Consider the following 14,572-nt stretch of genomic DNA (forward strand, 5'->3'; position numbering starts at 1 on the left):
GAGCTTTTCACCCCTGTCCTTCGTGGACCCGGTCTGAGGATGCCTGACTCCTCCAGGCACCCAGGGGTACCCATCTCTTCTCGGCATGCATGCCTGTGAAGCCTAACTGCCGGGTCCAGGATGACACAAGGCCGCCATGGATCCAGCCAGGCCTCCGCTGAGCCAGCCCTGTTAGTAGCACACCCGGGGAGTTAGAGGTGAGAGCAGGAAGCAGGCGCCCCACCCGTCCTCACTCCAAGGAAGGAAAGCTCCAGACGTGAGAAGCGCGTCTCGGGCTGGCCACCAGGGGGCAGCCGGGAGCCGGCCCGAGCCGCGGAGAGGGCAAGCGGGAGAGTGGAGGCTGCAGTCGGGAGGTCAAGCAGGCGGCGGGGAGGCTCTGACCTCTACGCGGGACACTGCGCTAAGTTCCCACATCTGATAGGCCACCTGCGCTGCCTCCGGGAAGAACTGGCCGGCGGCGCTGGAATGGACAGGACGGGCGGGGAGGGGAGGAGGGAGGTCGTTATAGGCAGCGCCCCATGTGTACACACACACACACACACACACACACACACACACACACACGCACACACACACACGCACACACACGCTCAGGGCTCACCCTTCCGCAGAGCCCTGGCGCTCCCCAGTCTTCACGCCCCGCTCCTGCTTCCTGAAATCCTGCTCTGCCCAGAGCCTTCCTGGCTTCAGGCTCATGGGCTAGTATTTCCCCACCCCTCCATCTCCCCTTTCCTCCTCTTTCTTTCTTTCTTTCTTTCTTTCTTTCTTTCTTTCTTTCTTTCTTTCTTTCTTTTTTGGGGGGGGGTCCTGGGGATTGAACCCTGGGGCATTCTACCTGTGATCTACACCCCCCCAGCCCTTTTTATTTATTGATTGATTGATTGATTTTTTTGGTGGTACTGGGGATGGAACCCAGGGGCATTTTACGTCAGAGCTATACCACCAGCCCTGTATTTTATTCTTTATTTTTTGAAACAGAGTCTCACTGAGTTGCAGAGGGCCTCACTAAGTAGCTGAGACTGTCCACAAACGGCAATCCTCCTGTCTCAGCCTCCCAAATGCTGGGATTACAAGCCTGCACCACCACGCCCGGCTGTTATTTTGTTTTGAAATAGCGTCTTGCTATGTTACTAAGAATCTTGTTAAATTGCTAAGACTGGTCTCGAACCTGCGCTCCTCCTTTCTCAGACAACCAAACCCTGGGATTACAGGTGTGCACCACGGGCTGGCTCCTCCTCTTTTCTATTGCTTTTTTTCTTTTTTTTTTTTTTGGTGGTGTAGGGGATTGAACCGGAGCATTCTGCTCCTGATCTACATCTCCAGCCCTATTTTATCTTTTTATTTTGAAACAGAGTCTCACTAGGCTGTGGAGGACTTCACTAAGTAGCTGGGGCTGGCTGTGAACCTCCGATCTCCCTGCCTCTCTCCCTCCCTGCCTCAGCCTCTAAGAACAGGGATTACAAGTGTGCGCCCCACGCCCGCTTCCCTTCCCCTTTATAACCTGAGCGACTCTGTCCACCCCGTGCCTCTCAAACAGGCAGAGGTGGGATGTGGCCACGATGTCCCTGTCGCCTCCTGCAAAGTACCAGATGTACCAGGGGCCAGCAAACGCCTGGTGCATAGAGCGGGGGCCCGATGGCTCCCAGAAAAGCGAACGGGAGGCTCTTCTGTCCTGAACTGACCCGTAAGGGCCCCAGAGAAGGAAGCTGGAGCACCCAGAATTCCCTTCCTACAACTTTCTCAAGCCCTAAGCGGCCCTGGGGCCCCGCCACACCTCTCTGGTCCACTTCTCCCTCCAGTGCGGCAGAGAAGCGCGACCTCAGACATGGAAGCAAACCAGGCCATCCCGTCTCATCTCCTGGCCTCTCTGTGTGCGAGTTCTGCCCAGAACACGGTCGCTGAGGCGACCTCCTCTCTCCTCCCTGCGTCTCGGCCTCCTTGGTGGAGGCTTCCTGGTGTGGGTCAGCACACCCGAACCTGCCTCCATCTCGGCTAGGGACGTGGTGCCCGCTCCCCGCGCAGGCTGCCCCGCAGTGGGGTGCACACGGGCGTGTCTGCCCCCCCCACAGTGGGGTGCACACGGGCGTGTCTGCCCCCCCCCGCAGTGGGGTGCACACGGGCGTGTCTGCCCTTCTAGGCTGTGGGCCTCCCGGGAGCCTCTACAGTGGCCCGCATGGGAGGTATTAGGGCAATATCCTAATTATTGAGCAGGCAGAGAGGGACTTGGAGTTTTCCTATAAAACAGGACAAAAGCGGGAAGCAGCTACAGAGAAGGGCTGGGACCCTCCTCCCTGGCTGGGACCCTCCTCCCTGGCTGGGACCCTCCTCCCTGGCTGGGACCCTCCTCCTGCCCTTATTTTTGGGGGCGCCGGGGATTGGACCCAGGGTCTCCCCATGCTAGGCACTCTCTCACTGAGCTACATCCCCAGACCTTTTTGGTTTTGATATAGGGTCTCACTGAGTTGCCCAGGCCGGCCTCCAATTTGTAATCCTCCTGCCTCAGCCTCCCCACTAGCTGGAGTTTGCATGAGCCATCGACACCCGGCTGGACCAAACCCCAGACTGACTGTCCAAAGGCCACACCACATTCTCTCTCTCCCTCTCTCTCTCTCTCTCTCTCTCTCTCTCTCTCTCTCTCTCTCTCTCGCACGCACGCACACACACACACACACACACACACACACACACACACCAGGACTGGCCAAGGCCACCTTCCCGCCGTGTGGTTCCCAGCTCAACTGACCCCCATCGGGTCAAGAGCCAGGAGGGTCCCAGGCCCCCCGGCCGGGCGAGGGTCACTTACTCATCATCGCCCCCGCACAACTTCAGCAGCGCCTTCTTGTACTCGCCAGAGGTGTCGTTCTGGGGAGAAAAAGAGAGGACGGAGGGCTCGTACCAGCCCGGGGGCTTCTCACACAGGAGGGAAGGTTCCACTCAGCCCGAAAGAGCGGAAAGCCCTGCACACACGGTGGCCCGACACCCCTTTCTGCAGGCAGATGAAGCCACCAAATGGGTGTGAGCAGAGAAAGAGAGAGGAAGAGCCGGGCATGGTGGCTTAGACGCTTCCTTTGTTGCCGAGTCTGGCCTTGAACCTGCGATCCTCCTGTCTCAGCCTCCTAAGTACTGGGATTACAGGTGTGCACCACCACTCCCGGGTCTTTATACTTTATAAAGACATACACTGACAGAGGTGTCATATTCCGCAGCCCTATTGGGGCTTCATAATACACTTCAACGTATTTGAGGCTGTGGGGAATTCTGAGGTAAAGATACTTATCTTTGCTTATTCTAGTTTTTTCTCAACTCATTTTCTGATGGAATGTGTTGCACAAAATACCTCTGATAATTCCTCTTTGGAAACATGCTCAGGGAACACAAAAAAGGATGAACCCGAAACTTGCTGTCTACTGCTCAGTGCCCCAAGTACCGGGGTTACAGGGTGCACCTGGCTCACGTGTGTTCTTCAATGGCCCCTTCCTCCCATCAGATCTGAGCTCCCACTGTCCTGGGCCAGAGTCCACACCCCGACATCTAACTGCAGCCCCCGACGCTCCAGCCCTACTCTTCATTTTAGCCTCACCTCTCACAAGCTGCCCAGATGCTTCAATTTCCTTGAAAACGGCCTAAAACCAGGGCTCCTGGAATTTCCGACACTCCCGACTCTCCCAGGCAGCCCCGTTCTCGTGGGCGCAGTGCCACCTCCTGACCTGGCAGACGCTCCCCGGCCCCCTCGCGCCTGCCCACCTTGATCATGTTGTACAGCGACTTCTCGTACTTGGTCCGGAAGATCTCCCGGATGTCCAGCATGTCCAGCTCACTCCGGGTGACCATGATGCGGATCAGCGTGTTGTCCCGCGTGCCCAGGCCCTGGAAGGGTTTGAGTTAGCAGAGCCTTGAGAGGAGGCTGGAAGGCTGACAGCCCCCGGCGTACGCAAAAGCACTATCTGCACAAAAAAAGTGAAAATAAGAACAAACGAGGCACTGACGTCCACGGAAGCCGCGGGTGCGCTCCTTTCTGTTAGTTGACCAACCTGTCTTCGCCCTCGTGCATCTGTTATGTTGATTTACCTATAATTCTACCACAAGGTTGTAACTCCAAGTGACATATTAGATGTGTGCATTTTGCAATCTTGCAAATACACCACTGTGCATTTTTCTATGCTGCTCTGGACAGCCGGGGCCAGTTTCTTTCTAATACAGACAATAACTATCGTAAGCATCTCAGTTGGGTTTTTTGTTTGGTTTGGTATTGGGGATTGAATCCAGGGGCATTCTACCTCCAAATTCCAGCTCTTTTTACTTATTTATATTTAAACTTATTTATTTTGTACTTTTATTTATTGTTTTGGTACTGAGGATGGAACCCAGGGGCATTCTATTTCTTAGCTACGCCCCAGCACTATTTTTATTTATTTATTTACGTATTTATTTATTTATTTAGTGGTACTGGGGGTGGAACCCAGAGGCTTCCTACCTCCGGGCTATACTCCCAGACCTATTTTATATTTTATTTGGAAACAGGGTCTCACTGAGTTGCTGAGAGCCTCACTAAGTAGCTGAGGCTGGCTTCCAACCTGGGTGATCCTCCTGTCTCAGCCTCCCAAGCGCTGGGATTACAAGCGTGCGCCACCATGCCTGGTTAATTCTTTATTTTGAAACAGGGTCTCATTGAGTTGCAAAGGGCCTCATTAAGTAGCTGAGCCTGGCCACGAACTGTGATCCTCCTGTCTCAGCCTTCCAATATTTTCTTTTCTTTTAAAACAGTGTCTCACTGAATTGCCAAGGGTCTAAGTCACTGAGGCCGTTCTCGAACCTTTGATCTTTCTGTCTCAGCCTCCTAAGTACCAGGATTACAGGCGTGTGCTACCACACGTGGCCTGTCGTGAGCATCCTTGGGAACACATGTGTGTACAGGCAAACATCTCTAGGACTGAGCTGCCCCCACCGTGGACACAGGTAGACAGGATGGCCCAGCGGGGCAGGCTGCCGCAGCTGCAGGCCTTGGGCCTCGGGTCGCCAGGGGCTCCATGCACACACTCTGGTGTGCCTGGAGATACTGTCCGTTCCCGCGTGCCCTGCGTGCAAGCACGCAGGAGGCAGCGCTCCCAGGAACGTGGAGCGGAGCTGCCGGTCCTGAGCGTGGGCATCTCGAGCCTTGGCGGGTGATGCTGAAGTGTTCTTACCTATGTACACTGGACATAAGCATTCTGTTTAACTAATACTTATATTTTGTGGTACTGGAGACTGAACCAGGGCATTTTACCTCTGAGCTACACCCTCAGCCCTATTTCATTTATTATTTTGAAACAGGGTCTTCGTTGCTGAGTTTCTAAGTTGTTGAGGTTGGCCTTGAACCTCTGGTCCTCCTGTCTCAGCCTCCCCAGTACTGGGATGACAGGCAGGCGTCACCACGCCCAGCTTTTCACTATTTTTTAGAAGCAGGAGCTGCCAAGCCTTTTGCTGTCTGGACTGGATGCAGGCTGCTGCTGAGCCCCGTGATTGAGCACGAGGTCAGAGCAGGTCCACGGTGGTAGGACACGTGACCAGGCGGCGTCGCAGGCTCCGGGGCTCCCTCAGGACAGTGCCATCGCCAGGGTCAGTCCTGTGCCGATCCCCAAAGGACCCTCCTGGGTTGGTGAATGACTCGCCAGAGGCTCCGCCCTCCCCTGGGGCCCACCAGCCCCCACGTACCTTCATGGCTTTGAAGAGGCGCTCGGCAAAGTACTCGGAGGTGCTCCGCACGCACTTCACTGTGGGGAGGAACAGGTCACTCGGTGCTCGGACGCGGAAGGGTGCCTGGGGCCCTTTGGGGTTTCTAGTCCCTTTTTCCTCCCCCACCCCCTTTTTGCACAAGCCTGTCTTTTCTCTTTTTTTTTTTTTTGCAGTGCTGGGGCTTGAACCTAGGGCCTCATGCATGCTAGGAAAGCGCGCTACCACCGAGCCATATCCCAGCCTCTGGTCTCCATCTCCTTAAAGTAGGGGTCAACTACTTTACGTCCTGCCTCTGGTGGTCCTTGGCTCCCCGCCTTTGGTCTGGTTAGGTGGGTTTGGTACTGGGGACTGAGCTCACTCAGGGCACTCTGCCTCTGAGCTACACTCTAGCTCTATTATATTTTTTATTTTATTTTATTTTGCGGTACTGGGGATGGAACTCAGGGGCAGTCTACCTCTGAGCGACACTGCCAGCTCTATTTTGTATTCTTTATTTTGAAACAGGGTCTCACTGAGTTGCAAAGGGCTGGCTTTGAACCTGTGCCATCCTCCTGTCTCAGCCTCCCGAATGCTGGGATTATAGGCATGTGTCACCACGCCCGGCTTATTTTTTAATTTTGAAATAGGGTCTCACTAAATTGGAGGGGGCCTCGCTCAGTTGTTGAGGCTGGCTGCGAACCCGCGATCCTCCTGTCTCAGCCTTCCAGGTACTGGGATTGCAGGCGTGCACCACCATGCCCGGCTCCCACCTGCCTTTATCACAAACTCAGGGGATAAGGACATCAGAAAAGGAGCCTGTTGCTGGGTGTGGGGGCACACACTTGTAATCCCAGCATTTGGGAGGCTGACATAGGAGGATGGCGGTTTGTGGCCAGCCTCAGCTACAGATTGAGGCCATCCACAACTCAGCGAGACCCTGTTTCAAAATCAAGAATAAAAAGTGGGGCTGGGGGTGTAGTTCAGAGGTAGAATGCCCCTGGGTTCCATCCTCAGTTTGGCAAAAAAAAAAAAAAAAAAAAAAAGAAGAAAAGGAGCCTGTTGACATGTGAGCAGTCAATGTCAAAGACCTGTTTTTTTTTTTTTTGTGTGTGTGTGGTACTAGGGATGGAACCCAGGGGCATTCTACCTCTGAGCTACACCCCCAGCCCTATTTTGCTTTATTCTTTATCTTAAAACAGGGGCTCGAGTCGCAGAGGGCCTCGCTATGTGGCTGAGGCTGTCTGCGAACCACGGTCCTCCTGTCTCAGCCTCCCAGATGCTGGGATTACAAGCGTGCCCCACCACGCCCAGCCTGCTGTAACCCCGTCCTGCCACACTTGTGCGAGACTCGGGTCGGCTGAGCCATCCTCCCTGCCCCAAGTAACAGGTAGAGAAACTGAGGCCTAGCAATCCACGTGTCTAAGGGACTTAGCACCCAGGTCCAGCGCAAATCTGTGACAAGTCCTGGGTTTGCATCTGGGCTCCACCACTGACCAGACAGCTCACATTCAGAGCACCCGGCTCATAACAAAACTGGCGAGTGTCTCAGCCTCTGACACTCAGTTTCCTCTGCTGGGGTGATGGTGACCGTCCCTAGGCTCCTTTTAAAGCCTAGACACTCAGCGTGGTGCGTGGTTCAGTAGCCTGTCCACAAAAGCCCTTGGCCATGATCAGACCCCTCCCCAAGTCCAGCACTCTCACCCCTCCCCCATCAGCGATGGAGCGGAGGAAGTCCGGCCGACTCGGCCTCCTTGTTTCCGCAGCCCTGGCTAAACCTTTAGAATTCGTAACCATCTGGTTTTCTTCTTCCCAGCTCCACAGTTGCTTCCCTTTTCCCATCCCCGCCCTTTGTTCCCGGGCTGGTCTCCCAGAGCCCCCAGAGGCCCCGGGGAAGCAACATCAGACGTACCCACGGCCAGCATGAGCTTCTCGAAGTCGCCGGACAGCTCCCCGCGGATGCTGGCTTCGATCGGCTTCCCAGTGGTCCGCAGGTACTCATCAAACACTGAGTGACGAGAGACAGGAGGTCTCAGAGTGCGCCGAGCACCGAGAAGAAGCAGGGACTTCACGAGGGGAGGCTGCGGTGGCCGGACCTGGCTGCCCAGGGTGAGCCGGGACTGGGGCTTTGGTGCCGGGAGGTGAAGGCCTCACCAGCCACAGTACGTTGGGAAGGACTGTGTGTGCCGCGGTCTCCGAGGTGGAGCCTGGACTGGTACTTAGGTGGAAGGGCGGAGCGTCATTTATTGGTTTGGGAGAGGGGCTACACAAACCACTGTCCGATCAAATTGGGGCTAGCCTTCGGGATGAAGTGGCAATAGCGCTCATCAGCAGAAGAGGAGAAGGAGGAGACGGGGCTGGGGCAGCCCCGCGGGGGCAGCGGGGGGCTCTTCTGAGCTCACCCAGCCGCAGGTGCTGCTTGCTGCGATTTCCCAGGATGTAAATGAACTGCGCCTCGTCCGTGCCCCACTTCAGCTCCCCGGCCTCGTACAGGTCCTAAAGAGGAAGAGGTGGGTCTCAGCAGAAAGAAGCAACCCCAGGACACAGGAGGAGCCGCTGGCCCGTCCCAGCACTGTTCCTGATCCCCTCAGTTGCTGTGGCTGTGCTTGAACCTGTGATCTTCCTGTCCCAGCTTCCCAAATACTGCCATTACAGGCATGGACCACCATACCTGGTCTGTAGTAAAATAAATTTTTTTTTTTTTGCGGTACTGGGGATGGAACACAGGGATCGTCTACCTCCGAGGTACACCTCCAGCTCTATTTTTTTATTCTTTATTTTGAAACAGGGTTTCACTGAGTTGCAAAGGGCCTCACTAAGTAGCCAAGGCTGGCTTTGAACCTGCACGATCCTCCTGTCTCAGCCTCCCAAATGCTGGGATTATTTTGTAAAACAATTTTTCAAATTGAGTTTTCTCTAGCAATGAACCTAAAAAAATGTATCAGGAACTGAGCCTTCTGGAAGCTTCTGGGCCTTTGCGCACACCCGGATGCCACCCTGTCTCCCTCCCTCCCTCCCTCCCTCCCTCCCTCTCTCTTTTTTTCCTTTGGAAGAAGCCCCTACCGGATCTTCATGACCCAGATTAAATGTCCCATTCATATTCTCTCTCTTTCCCTCTCTCTGTGTGTCCATGGGCATTCCACCTCTGAGCTACAACTCCAACCCTATTTTTTTATTCTTTGTTTTTAAAACAGGGTCTCACTAATCGTGGAGGTCCTCACTAAGCAGAGGAGGCTGGCTGCGAACCGCGATCCCCCTGCCTCAGCCTCCCAAGTACTGGGATTATGGGTGTGGCCGGCAGATGTCCCCTTTTCTTTCAATGTTCTCCCCGTTGGACCAGGCGCAGTTCTTTTACCCACCCTTCCCGCTCCTCCGACTTTCTGCTTCTTTATTGCTTTGATCTGTCGCTGGGCTCTTCAAGGACAGGGGCAGTGTCTTGGCACTCTCAGCAGCTGCACTTGTGGTGTTACTGACACACACTGAGTGCTTAAAACACCTGGACCGTGTGGGATATTGATGGAGAAGGTGTGTGCAGGATTAACAGACGGGAGTCTCTCCCAGTACTGTCTGATTGTATATATATTTTTTTTTTTTTGCAGTACTGGGGGTTGAGCCCAGGGGCATTCTACCTCTGAGCTCCACTCAGCCCTAGTTTTTTTCTTTATTTCTGAAACAGGGTCTCACCAGGTTGTAGAGGACCTCATGAAGCAGCTGAGGCTGCCACAAACCTGCAATCCTCTTTTCTCAGCCTCCCAGTACTGGAATTACGAGTGCGTGCCACCACGCCTGGCTCAGGACTGTCTGATTTGCTCACTGGTGATTACCCAATGCCTGGCAGAGTGCCCAGCACAGTCAGTGTTTTCCTTCTATGCCTATAATTGCATGAATAAACAATTAAAGGTCTGAAATATACCTCACTAATTTTGCAGGCTGTGTGCCTTGGAAAGATAGCTTATCTCTTCTTCAATAAAGCACTATGGCTGACGGCTGTGATTGGGTATCTCGGGGACTGATTCCAACGACTTCCCCTCCGGCCCTCCCCGGGCCCCGCGTCTCCGCTCTCCAGGCTCCTCTGCTGGGCCTTGGGGACCGCCATCGGTGCCTCTTTACCTGGACATCCTGTTGTACCAAGTCCTCGCTCACCACATCGTCCTCCTCCCTGGTTCCCTGAATAGACACAGGAAACAGGTGTTTCAAATACCACTGAACCAGGAGCCCCGGTGCCAGAGGTGGGGCCAGGCAAGGTCAGGGGAGCCGTGGTCCAGAAATATCCAGGAGCTGCTGGTGGGCCAGGCCTGCAGCATCTCCTCGTGGGGAATCCCGGGGCCCTCGCCTTCACCTCTCCTCCCTTCATCCTTGGGCCTGGGACCAAGAAGGGGGATCCTGAGAGTAACCACGGTTTCTCTAGGTGCCCCGTCCCAAAGGAAGCAAGCATACAGCCTTATACTAACGCCCTCTCCAAAGATGGCTTCAGACTTGGCTCAGGACGGCCCTGCCACGACATAGCCCAGCGTGGGAGCGGGAGGCTGCACATATACATTATTATTATTATTTATTTATTTATTTTTATTTTTATTTTTATTTTTTGCAGTACTGGGGATGGAACCCAGGGCCATTCTACCTCTGAGCTACACCCCCCAGCCCTATATTTTATTCTTTATTTTGAAACAGGGTCTCACTGAGTTGCACAGGGCCTCCTAAGTAGCTGAGGCTGTCCACAAACCCGAATCCTCCAGTCTCAGCCTCCCGAATGCTGGGATTGCCAGCGTGCGCCACCACGCCCGGCTCCGTGTACCTACATTCTATTACCAGGGGCTCCCGTGCCTTGGCCCAGAGAACACACCAGTGAGGATTCGGGCTCCAGGATCTGAGCTCAAGCTGCCAAGGTCGTACATCCTCCTGGTGCTCCCACTGCTCCGCCCAAGCCCTGTGGCCTCCCCCAAGTTTAGAAACAGGACGCTCTGCAGGAGAACAGGGCACACACCGGCTCCACCTCGCGCAGAGCTCCCCTGCTGGGGTCTCTTTGGGACTGGCCCTGAGGCAGCTGGCCCGCTACAATCGGGGCCGCTACAATCAGGGCCGCTTGTCAGGTGTGGAGGAAGCAACATTCGTGATTCTAAGACCCGGGCGGGGGTGGGAGCAGGAACCCCCTGCCCAGAGAGCAGCTCTGAATGGGGCATGGGCCATGCTTCCCGATCCTGGCCTTCCTCCTGGGAATCCCCAGCTGGCTTAAACACTGTTCAGACAGGGGGATGGGGAGCTAAGATGACAGGAGGAGAGCCGGGAAGGGCGGAAATGAAACAGGAAGGGAAAAGAGTGGGAAAGGGGGCAAAGTTCTGGCTCTAATTTTTATTTTTTATTTTGCAGGTCTGGGGATGGAACCCAGGGGCATCGGAGCTACACCTCCTGCCCTATTTTTTATTCTTTATTTTGAAACCGGGACTCACTGAGTTGAAGAGGGCCTCACTAAGGCTGAGGCTGTCCATGAACTGCAATCCTCCCGTCTCAGCCTCCCAAATGCTGGGGTTACAAGCATGAGCCACCACGCCCGGCTCTGGCTCTAATTTTTAAATAAAATTTTAATTGAGCTGGGTGTGGTGGTGCGTGCTGCTTGTAATCCCAGTACTAGGGAGGCTGAAACTGGAGGATCGCAGGTTCGCGGCCAGTGTCAGCTACTTAGTGACACTACTTAGTCCTCTGCAACTTAGTGAGACCCTGTTTCAAAATAAAGAATAAAAAATAGGGCTGGAAATTGAAAAAAAATTGTTTTTGTATCACTGCAGATGGAACTCAGGGTCATTTTACCTTTAAACTCTACCCCTGGCCCTTTTCAAAATTATTTATTTATTATTGTGGTGCTGGAGATTAAACCTAGGGGCATTCTAACTCTGAGCAACATCCCAGCCCTATTTTTTATTCTTTATTTTGAAACAGGGTTCACTAAGTTGCAAAGGGCCTCACTAATAGCCGAAGCTGGCCTTGGACCTGCGATCTGCCTGTCTCGGCCTCCCAAGTACCGAGATTACAAGTGTGTGCTGCCATGCCTGGCTCCCAGCCTTATTTTTTTAATTTTATTTTTATTTGGAAATAGGGTCTTGTCAAGTTGCTGAGGCTGGTTTGAACTTGTAATGCTTCTGTCTCAGTCTCCTAAGTACTGGGATTACAGGTGTATAGATCACCACACCTGGCTCAGAAATCTAGTTTTTGGCCAACATTTTTCTATTTTGAATGTCAGCAATTAACACTTTTTTGTGTTTTGTTATTTTGCTTCTTCTTTTAAGTGATATATTATATATTTAAAATATTAAAGCCGGGTGTGGTGGCGCACGCTTGTAATCCCAGCATTCAGGAGGCTGAGACTGGAGGATTGCGGTTTGCGGCCAGCCTCAGCTACTTAGTGAGAACCACCGCAACTCAGACCCTGTTTCAAAATAAAGAATAAAAAATTGGGCAGGGGGTGTAGCTTGGAGGTCAAATGCCTCTGGGTTCCATCCCCAGACCTGCAAAAAAATAAAATAAAAAATATATATATTTTAAAAATATATATTAAAAAAAGTTCCAACTCGGCAGGTTGGATTCGGCCGTGGACATGGCGTGCGGCCTTCGTCTCTGTGATGGACCGCTCAGGTGGGCCGGGCAGCCCCTGCCATCCATCCCCCTGTTCCGGGTGAGCTGAGCACGCACCCTGGCCGAGAAATGCAACAGAGGAGGAAGAGGAGAATCCTGGTCACAAGACAGGAGTCGGTGCCAAGAGAAACGCAGTCGGCTGCAGAAGGAGCAAGGCCCTAAGTTGCGCTTAGGCTCCTATGCTCGTGCCTCCTGAGAGCTTTCTCTGAGCCTGAGAAGCCACGGCAGGCTGCAGAGGGCCTTATTCCTGCCCCCTCAGGCTGCTGCGTGAGGAGCAGGCGGCAGGCCGTGGTCCTCAGGAGGGAGGGCTCGGGCCGGCGGGGCTAACCTGGAGCAGGACCACGAGCATCTTCTGGAAGTGGCCAGAGGTGTCGCCGATGATGTCAGCCTCCAGGTCTCGCTCGTAGGCTGCAGGAAGAAATGAACAAGCTCTAGCCTCACCCCAAGGACTCGGGATCCAGGATCGAGGTCTCTCACTGCCCCCCACATCCAGTCCATGTGACCGCCGTGGCCAGACCCAGGGTGCATTCTTTTAGTTGTTGGTGCCGTAACTTGATAAAACGGAATCTATCCATTTCCCTCCATCCCTGCACCGCCCTAACGTGGACCAGCATCTCCACCTGGACAGCGGTTAAGACTCTCCCCAGTGACGGGGGTCAGTGACTTAAAGCCCATCCTTTATTTTGAAACTCACTGGCTAGCTGGGTAGGTGGATGGGCGGAGCAGAGGGAGGGAGGAGAGGAGGCAGAGTCTGGCAGCTCCACCCTTGAATCCATCTCCTTTCTGGGACTGTCCGAGCTGCCCCCGCCCGCCCGCCTGCCCACCCACCAGCTCACCGTCTTTGTAGGCGGCCACCAGCTGGTGGATCTGCTCATTGGTCCGGGAAGCCAAGATCTCAATGAGGCACTTCTCATCGGTGCCCGCGCCCTGGGGAGGGGAGCGCAGGGTCAGGGGAGTGGGGGGCCACGAGCCACTCAGGGGCTCCCGCCTCAGCAGTGTGGACTGGTGGCTGGACACGAGTTCAAAGTCCTGGGGCTCAAAAGACAATTCTAGTCCTACCTGTCAGTAACTTGCATTGGGACTATTTTTTTTTGTGTGTGTGTGGTACTGGGGGTGGAACCCAGGGGCTTTCTACCTCCAGGCTATACTCCCAGACCTTTTTTATACTTTATTTGGAAACAGGATCTCACTAAGTTGCTGAGAGCCTCAATAAGTAGCTGAGGCTGATTTTGAACCGGTGGGATCCTTCTGTCTCAGCCTCCCAAGCACTGGGATTACAAGCATGTGCCGCCATGCCTGGTGGGATTTTTTTTTTTTTTTAACCCAGGGGTGCTCTACCTCTGAGCTACATCTCCAGCTCACCCTTTTTGTGTTACTAAGGATTGAACCCAGGGGTGTTCTACCTCTGAGCCACATTTCCAGCCTTAATTTTATTTATTATTATTTATTTTTGTGGTACTAGGGATGGAACACGGGGGCATTCTACCTTTGAGCTACACCCCCAGCCCTGTTTTTATTCTTTTTTTGAAACTGGGTCTCACTGAGTTGTAAAGGGCCTCACTAAGTAGTTGAGGCTGCCTGCGAACGGCGATGCTCCAGTCTCAGCCTCCCCAATGCTGGGATTACAAGTGTGCGCCACAATGCCCGGCTTTCGAGCCCTATTTTTCACTTCTTTCTTTCTTTCTTTCTTTCTTTCTTTCTTTCTTTCTTTCTTTCTTTCTTTCTTTTCTTTCTTTCTTTCTTTCTTTCCTTTCTTTTTGGTGGTACTGGGGTTCCTGGAAGCCCTTCTACCTCCAGGCTACACTCCCAGACCTATTTTATATTTTTATTTGGAAACAGGGTCTCTTAAGACAGCGCAGCTGGCTTTGAACCTGTGCGATCCTCTTGTCTCCGCCTCCCAAGCGCGGGGATTACAAGCGTGCGCCACCACGCCTGGCTTATTCTTTATTTTAAAACAGGGTCTCACTGAATTGCAAAGGGCCTCGCTAAGTACCTGAGGCTGTCCACGAACTGCGATCCTCCTGTTTCAGTGTCTCAAATACCGGGATTATAAGCGTGCACCACCAAGTTTGGCCAGCCTTTTTATTCCGAGTCAAAGTTGCACTAAGTTGCTGAGGCTGGTCTTGAATTTGAGGTCTTCCTGTCTCATTCTCCCAAATGCTGGGATTACAGGTGTGTACCACCATGCCCAGCTGTGACTTATTAAGGAATTCCATCTTGCTTCTTAGTGTGAGGAGGATACAGGCGTTAATAAGCT

At 53.5% G+C, this 14,572-nt stretch overlaps 1 protein-coding gene across 1 annotated transcript in view; it reads right to left on the minus strand.

Annotated features, from left to right (window-relative positions):
* ANXA6 (annexin A6) overlaps positions 1–14,572 on the minus strand; it is a gene marked incomplete at its 5' end in the record, with an annotated part of 48,660 nt that overhangs the window by 21,856 nt on the left and 12,232 nt on the right. Inside the window, 9 exons of the mRNA XM_080699363.1 lie at positions 382–460; positions 2,804–2,862; positions 3,745–3,867; positions 5,692–5,750; positions 7,601–7,696; positions 8,091–8,184; positions 9,799–9,855; positions 12,644–12,723; positions 13,152–13,242. Coding sequence (XP_080555489.1) covers positions 382–460; positions 2,804–2,862; positions 3,745–3,867; positions 5,692–5,750; positions 7,601–7,696; positions 8,091–8,184; positions 9,799–9,855; positions 12,644–12,723; positions 13,152–13,242 — 738 coding nt within the window. The remainder of the gene's footprint in view (positions 1–381; positions 461–2,803; positions 2,863–3,744; positions 3,868–5,691; positions 5,751–7,600; positions 7,697–8,090; positions 8,185–9,798; positions 9,856–12,643; positions 12,724–13,151; positions 13,243–14,572) is intronic.

Source organism: Muscardinus avellanarius (genome assembly GCF_963383645.1).
Source record: "Muscardinus avellanarius genome assembly, chromosome: 7".
Taxonomy (NCBI): Eukaryota; Metazoa; Chordata; class Mammalia; order Rodentia; family Gliridae; genus Muscardinus; species Muscardinus avellanarius.